The sequence below is a fragment of the Dipodomys ordii genome, unplaced genomic scaffold, assembly GCF_000151885.1.
Source record: "Dipodomys ordii isolate 6190 unplaced genomic scaffold, Dord_2.0 Scaffold47, whole genome shotgun sequence".
Classification (NCBI taxonomy): Eukaryota; Metazoa; Chordata; class Mammalia; order Rodentia; family Heteromyidae; genus Dipodomys; species Dipodomys ordii.
The window spans coordinates 3352187-3359727 of NW_012267263.1; the positions used below are offsets into that span (position 1 = coordinate 3352187).

Consider the following 7541-nt stretch of genomic DNA (forward strand, 5'->3'; position numbering starts at 1 on the left):
CATAGCTCATGAATGATATTGAGGTAGAGCTGTCCAGGAAGTCAGGGCTAAACCAACAGCCGCACCTCTCTGCTTATTTCCACATGCAGCTGCCCCAGCTGTCCAGTCACCACAATTTGGGGTTAGGGGTTTGGTTCTGGAAGGGCAGGCAGAAGCAGCAACTACTATTACTACATAGCCAAAGACTTCACAAAGAGCTGTCCTGTCATGTCTAAGTGAACTGTTCCCACAAGCTTAGCCAAGTGATGGTGTATGAGCATTCTTGCTCTTATTTACAGAGGAACAAATGGGCCAGCGATAGCCATCTGGCAGCACTAGGAGTTGCGATCAGGTTCCGTTTCTCCATTTGTGAAATGGGTATGTCTACGGGTGTACGGCGTTTTCTGCTCTAAGCACGCGGAAACTTTAGCTTGTTGACTGTGACATTGTGGAAGCATGAAGTGTCTGGCATGTAGGAGATGTTCGATAAACAAATACTTGTGCCTACATGGAAATGACAGGACTTAAGCCTAAGACAGCGTCTGGTTCTTCTATAACCAGATTTGCTTTCCATGCTGGTTAACGTATTCGGCTGGGAGATATGACGACCTATTTCTGGCCTTGGGACAAAAACAGAAAGAAAAAAAAAAAAACAGGAGCGAGAAAGCTAGAAAAGTCTCGAAGGGGCAGGCTGCCATGCCAAACCTAAAGCTTTTAGTTCCCCTTTTCTTTTTCTAAACCAGGAAATGCATTTTTCTCACAGCGCCTGCAGACAGCCCTGGGCAAAACTGCTGGAGAGCTAGGGGGGGAAAGTAGCACTCTAGGCCGAGGAGCAGAGGAACAGGAACCGCGTGGCCGGCTGCAAGGCTCGACTCCAGCGGAACACAACGAGCCCCTGCGCCGGCCGAGCGCTAGGAAAGGAGGCGAAAGCCGGCTGGGGCAAGAGGCGAAAGCCAGGGCGCTCGACCTCGTCCTCCAGCGCCCCTGCGCGGCTCCACCTTAAGCTCCCGGACCCCCTTAAGGGCGGGAGCGGGAGAGGCACGCTCGGGGCGGGGCCTCGCATGCAAATAAGGGGCGTGGGGCTTCGGGGCGGGGCGGCCGAGCGCTGATCTGACGTCAGGCCCGCGGCCCGGGCAGTTGGCTCGGCGGCGGCGCAGGGGCAGGAGTGTCGGCGCCGAGTGGGGCCGCGCGGTGGGGCGCGGGGAGCAGCGGCGGCGAGCCGGAGCAACATGGCGCCGGTGGGCGGGGGCGGGCGCCCGGGCGGCGGGCCGGCCCGAGGGCGCCTCCTCCCGGCGGCGCTGGTGCTGCTTGTGCTGCTGTGGGCGCGGGGGGCCGGGGGCGAGGGCAGCCCCCATCGGGGTGCGATCGTGGGCATGAGGCTGGCGAGCTGCAACAAGTCATGTGGGATGAACCCGGATGGCATCATCTTCGTGTCGGAGGGCAGCACGGTGAACCTGAGGCTGTACGGCCAGAGACTGGGCGATGTCTCCAGCAATCTGATCTCTTTCACCGAGGTGGACAACGCGGAGACCGCCCACAACTCCACCAACTGCCTGGAGCTCACCAAGGACCTGGTCGTCCAGCAGCTGGTCAACGTGAGCCGCGGGAACACGTCCGGGATGCTGGTGGTGCTCACCAAGTTCCTCCGGAGGAGCGAGAACATGAAGCTGTATGCTCTGTGCACCCGGGCACAGGCTGACGGGCCTTGGCTCAAATGGACAGACAAGGACTCACTGCTCTTCATGGTAGAGGAACCCGGGAGGATCTTGCCACTTTGGATGCACATTCTCCTGGTTTTGGTGCTTCTCGTGTTGTCGGGCATCTTTTCTGGCCTCAACCTGGGGCTTATGGCTCTGGATCCCATGGAGCTGCGCATCGTGCAGAACTGTGGCACGGAGAAAGAGAGGCGATATGCCCGCAAGATCGAGCCAATCAGACGCAAGGGCAATTACCTGCTCTGCTCTCTACTCCTGGGGAATGTGCTGGTCAACACCTCCCTTACCATCCTCCTGGACAACCTCATTGGGTCTGGCCTTATGGCCGTGGCCTCCTCCACCATTGGCATTGTCATCTTTGGCGAGATCTTACCTCAGGCCCTGTGCTCCCGACATGGGTTGGCAGTGGGTGCCAACACCATCGTTCTTACCAAATTCTTTATGCTGCTCACCTTCCCCCTCAGTTTCCCTATTAGCAAGCTCTTGGACTTTTTTTTGGGTCAGGAGATTCGCACAGTTTACAATCGGGAGAAGCTGATGGAGATGTTGAAGGTGACAGAACCCTATAATGACCTCGTGAAAGAGGAGTTAAATATGATCCAGGGTGCCCTGGAGCTGAGGACCAAAACTGTAGAGGATATCATGACCCAGCTCCAAAACTGTTTCATGATTCGAAGTGATGCTATTCTGGACTTCAACACTATGTCAGAGATTATGGAAAGTGGTTATACTCGCATTCCTGTGTTTGAAGATGAGCAGTCTAATATTGTAGATATTCTTTATGTCAAAGACTTGGCTTTTGTGGATCCAGATGACTGCACCCCCCTCAAGACCATCACCCGCTTCTACAACCACCCTGTGCACTTTGTTTTCCATGACACCAAACTGGATGCAATGCTGGAGGAGTTCAAGAAGGGTAAGGACTGATGCAGTAGCCCAGTTAAAAACATATATTTTTGTAACTCCTCCTAACCTCTTGAGTGTTTTGGGTCTGCTGATTTTAGCGTTCTACTCATGTGACTCTGTGTCCCTTTACCTATCACTTCCTATGCCTCAGTGCTGTTGGGCATAGTGGAAACTGTTCTTAAGCATTTATCATTTACCAGGTACTGTGCTTTGTGCTTCAGCTGAATCAAAGCTGGAAAGGCACAGTTGCAAATCTATAGGAATAGACCAAGACCATAGGGAGCAGGACAGAGTAAAGCCTTAAAAAATGGAGTGGCTTGGTACTAGGGCCAGAACCCTTTGGTGAAGCCAAAGAAGTGTTTGTGACTCAGCAGGTACTCCTGTTTAGCTAACATAATGGCCCTTGCAGATCAGTGGTCAATGACAGAAAAGGCTAGCATAATTGGAGCCTGAAGTATATAGTAAGTTCAATTCTGAGTTTGGAACCCTGGAAGGCTTTTGAGCTGAGAGTGGCATCATTGGCACTCCAAAACTCACAGCAGAATTGAGAGGTCTCTAGTTGGCTCTCCTTTAAGACAATCTCCTTAACACTTTCTACTATTCAGCAGAAGCAAGCAGATTAAGTTTCAGTTATTGTTCTGTCTTTCCCACACACTGAACAAGCTTGTCTTCTCTGGTCTGTTGGGAATCTTCAATCTTCAGGGCTTTCTTTGGCCTGATCTCAGGTAGTTAGACACTTGAAGAGTTGACTCCCCAGCCTCAAAGCTCAGGGAACACACCCCTGTCCTTGTTTCCAACAAAACTTGCCTCCCACCTCTGCCACCCAGAAGCCCTCAGAGTGTCAGTAAACAAGTCAATTATGGAGCCAAACCCTCCTAGGCAGAAGGAAATGGGAAGGCAGAGGAAAGCTCTTTGAAAAGGAATTGGGGATGAGAGAAGCTTCTTCTAAACTTAAGACAATTGCTTCTTAGACACCACCTTAACCTTCTTTTCAGAGATACTACTGGCTGAGGCTACTTCTGAACTCTAGCTATGAGCAAGCCTACGGTCATTTCTGGATCAGAGAGTGGATGATAGCCTGGGCGCAGGATAGGGAAGGAGAAGCTGGCCTTGCCAGGTTTTGTCTGAAAAGATGCCCTGGTCATTGTTGAGGTCAGGGTGGCAAGTTGTGACTATCCCCTTTTAACTTTGCCAGATAGACTCTCAGGATCATATCTGAGAATGACTTGAGAATTTAAACTAGAGTGGAGACAGCCCAGGTGACAGTGTCACTCATACTAGAGGGACATAGATTCCTGGTGGTGATGACAGAGTCTGGGAGATGATTTTGTGGTGCAAACCTACTGGTGTGCCCCACTTCCACCAGGCAGCTAGGATCCCCTGTATCCCCTGTGGCTTGGTCAAGAACCTGATGAGAACTCACAGGATGGCCTCCTCCTCACCTACTTCTGTGGTCTTTATGATTGTTACTGGTGACACACCCTACAGACTTCCCCATCAGTTCAGCAGGATCTGGATCCAGCCTGTATTGATTGACCTAGCTTGGCTTCCAGCCCTTGAAGGCAGGGCAGAACTCTCGTGTGTGGGAGCTTCCAGGTCTTGGCAGGACCATCTTTGGACCCTATCTTGTGAAGAAGTGTCTTTTTATTAAGCTGGGAAATGGAGCTGGTATCTCTTAGGCTAGAGCTCTGCTAAGCTGAACTCTTCAGATCCAGTTTGATTCACCAAATTCTCTTTGACAGAGGCCGGTAGCCTGAGCCTTGCAGGAGTACTGGTAATTCCTGGAAAAGTAAACCCAATCTACCAAGTATAGTAGGTCGCCCTGGAGATGTGAATTTAATGGGGTAGTCTTATGCTATTCCTTCCTGGTTCCAGAGGTCTTGGAAGACCTAGCGCTAGTGCTCATAAATAATCACACCAGCTTCCTTCAGTGTGGCCTCTCCCAAATCTTTCCATCTGACATCTTTATTCTGAAGCTACCCAGGACATAGAAAACACCTAGCTTATGGCTGTAACTTAAAAAGTTTTCTTTATAAGTTTAATGTTTGAAGGCTGTATCTATGGTATTAGGATTTGAACTCCTGGCCTTTCATTTGCTGGACAAGCACTCTGCTACTTTAGCCACACTTCCAGTCCTGAAGAACGCTTTTTTTTTGTCGGTCGTAGGGCTTGAACTCTCGGCCTGGGCGCTGTCCCTCAGCTCTTCAGCTCAAGGCGAGCGCTCTACCACTTGAGCTACAGCGCCACTTGCGGTTTTCTGGTGGTTTATTGGAGATAGGAGTCTCACGGTCTTTCCTGCCCAGGCTGGCTTTGAACCGCGATCCTCAGATCTCAGCCTCCTGAGTAGCTAGGATTACAGGCGTGAGTCACCAGCGCCTGGCTTCTGAAGAACGCTTTTTTTGGGAAGAAAAGTGAACAAGTTCAGCACAGCACTGTAGCAGCACCAAAATTAGAGCTGGCATGATTCAGAGGGTTTTTGCCCTACACCCAAAATTTGGGTGCAGAGCCCTTCTGTACCTGCTTGGTGGTGGGTAAGCTGCCGTATTAGTTTCTTCAGTACTCAGTTTTTAGCTACGACATGATCTTCAGTGCATGTTTGTTGAATAGGTGAGCGAATGAACAAATGAATGAGTGACTGTCTGAGAAGACTGGTTTCTGTTCCTTGAACATATTAGTTCTTTCCCAATTAGGGCTTTTGCCTTGGCTGTTCTCTCAGATGAGAATGTTCTTTCCCAGATGTAATGCTGGCTTATTCTTCTCTCCTTCAAGTCACTCTAGCATCACTGTATTGAGGCCTTTTGGTCATCAACCTGTTGGAGCCTATAATCCTCTCCCATTCCTTTTGACCTTCCCGATCTCTCCTGCCCCACAATCTCCCCTACCCTGGGCTAATTTTTCTTGTTCTCATAGCACATCTCATTCTCCAACATCTGCGTAGCTTATTGACTTGTTGTATTGTTTGTCCCCTTCTACTACAATATAAGTGATAAACAGCAGAGCTCATCAAAAGGTCACTGATGTATCTTTTGTCCCTAGAATGGCACTTAACATATAGTAAGGCCTCAGTGAATAAATGAGTGAATAAATGAATGAACAGATGACCTGTCAGGTTTGGGAGAGAATGACTCTCATCCCAGAATTGTTGGGATTTCTAGGAGCTGATGTAGGATAAGGTAAAATGGATGTGATGTTATATCAGGGGCTTGACCTCTCCAGCTGCCTCCTGGAGAGTCTGAGGAAGCTCTTGTGGTAACATATATTAATGGCTCAGGATGCCCAGAGAAGCAGAATTTGGGCTTTCAGTGTGATGTTTGGATCTTTTTTCTGTTTGTCTGAAAGTAAAGTAGTCTTTGGCCATGGGGAGTTTCCATAGTCTTCCTCATTAATATGAAAGTGCTCCTGCACACCCAGAGGCTGGCTGAGGAGTCAGTGCAGGCATGTAGGGGGCTGAGTTGCCCCTAGGACTAAAGCAAGAACTTCTTTCTCAAGTTAGCATGAGATGCTTTTTAACCCCTCCTGTCTCAGGCAGAACATAATGCCAGGTGCTGTAGGATCTCAGCAGTAAGACTCTTGTGGTACCAAGACATGCCAAGCAGTCAGGCACGGAGGCTCATGTGGTTTGAACCTTGGCCTTTCTACTGGAACCTCTCCTAGAACTGTTTGCAATACTGGGGTGTTGTCCATAACTAGGAATCCTAGAACAATGACACCCTGCTCCTCCTGGCCCAGTTGGCATTTTGCCTCCACTTCAGATTCTTTTGTAGACCCTAAAGTTAAGTTATATGAATGAACTCCCCAAGTGGAGCTTCCGGGGCTCAAGCCCCACTTGAGCCTACCTTTTAGCTTCTCCTGTGCCCCCCCCCCCACATTCCTGCCCCTCCCAGGTATTTAACTCATCCTTAGCCTTCTTATCTTTCCCCACCCACCTTATAACCTTCTAGCCCACTGTGTAGAGCTGGTTATAAACCCCACCCAGCTGGGGCACTGACTTATGAGGTGACCTTGGACCTGGTACTACTACTCGCAGCAAATTAGTGGGGTATACTTTGGAAGGGAAAGACAAATAGAAATAGTTTCTCTAAAAAAAAAATCTCTCCCATAGTTCCATCTGGGCCATGTCAGATTTTCCTCACTTAACTTTATTCCTGGCACAACTTCATACAGTCAAAACAACACTGCATGTTTTTTTCATTCCCTTGGTTCCTCACCTCTGACACATTCTCAGTAACTTATCCTCCTACCCCCCCCCACCCGAATCTGCTTGTTCATTCATTTGTTCAACAAGCATCTAACTTTGTGTACAGCCTGTGTGTCAGACACTGTGCTGGCTGTTGGGGATCAGAGGTGAATAAATCAGTCCTGTTTACAGAACTTACTGTCTACCAGGAAGGTGGATGTGCAAACCAAGACTTGGCTATGCTGAATGCACTGATAGGGGTACAAGGGGCTGAGGGAAGGTCAGATTAATGTCAGAGGTTTCTAGCTTGAGATTTAGATGATGTTATTGGTTTATTTTATTTTATTTTATTGTTTGGTGCCAGTCCAAGTCTTGAACTCAGGCTGGGTGCTGGCTCTGAGCTCTTTTGTCCAAGGCTAGTACTCTACCACATTGAACCACAGTACTACATCCAGTTTTCTGGTGGTTAATTGGAGATAAGAGTCTCCATCTTTCCTACCTGGGCTGGCTTTGAACCGGGATCCTCAGATCTCAGCCTCCTAAGTAGCTAGGATTATTTATAGGCATGAGCCACCAATGTCTGGCTATTTTTAAAATTTTTTGTGATGGTACTGGAACTTGAACTTAGGGCCTCTGGCTGTTACTTGGCACTCTCTCTCTTTCTCTCTCTCTCTTTCTCTCTCTCTCTCTCTCTCTCTCTCTCACACACACACACACACACACCAGTCCTGGAGCTTGAACTCAGGGTCTGGGCACTGTCCTTG

At 49.3% G+C, this 7541-nt stretch overlaps 1 protein-coding gene across 1 annotated transcript in view; it reads left to right on the forward strand.

Annotated features, from left to right (window-relative positions):
- The first annotated feature begins 1120 nt into the window (after nucleotides 1-1120).
- Cnnm4 (cyclin and CBS domain divalent metal cation transport mediator 4) overlaps nucleotides 1121-7541 on the forward strand; it is a 49359-nt gene continuing 42938 nt past the window's right edge. The window contains exon 1 of the mRNA XM_013019885.1: nucleotides 1121-2610. Coding sequence (XP_012875339.1) covers nucleotides 1209-2610 — 1402 coding nt within the window. The 5' untranslated portion in view covers nucleotides 1121-1208. The remainder of the gene's footprint in view (nucleotides 2611-7541) is intronic.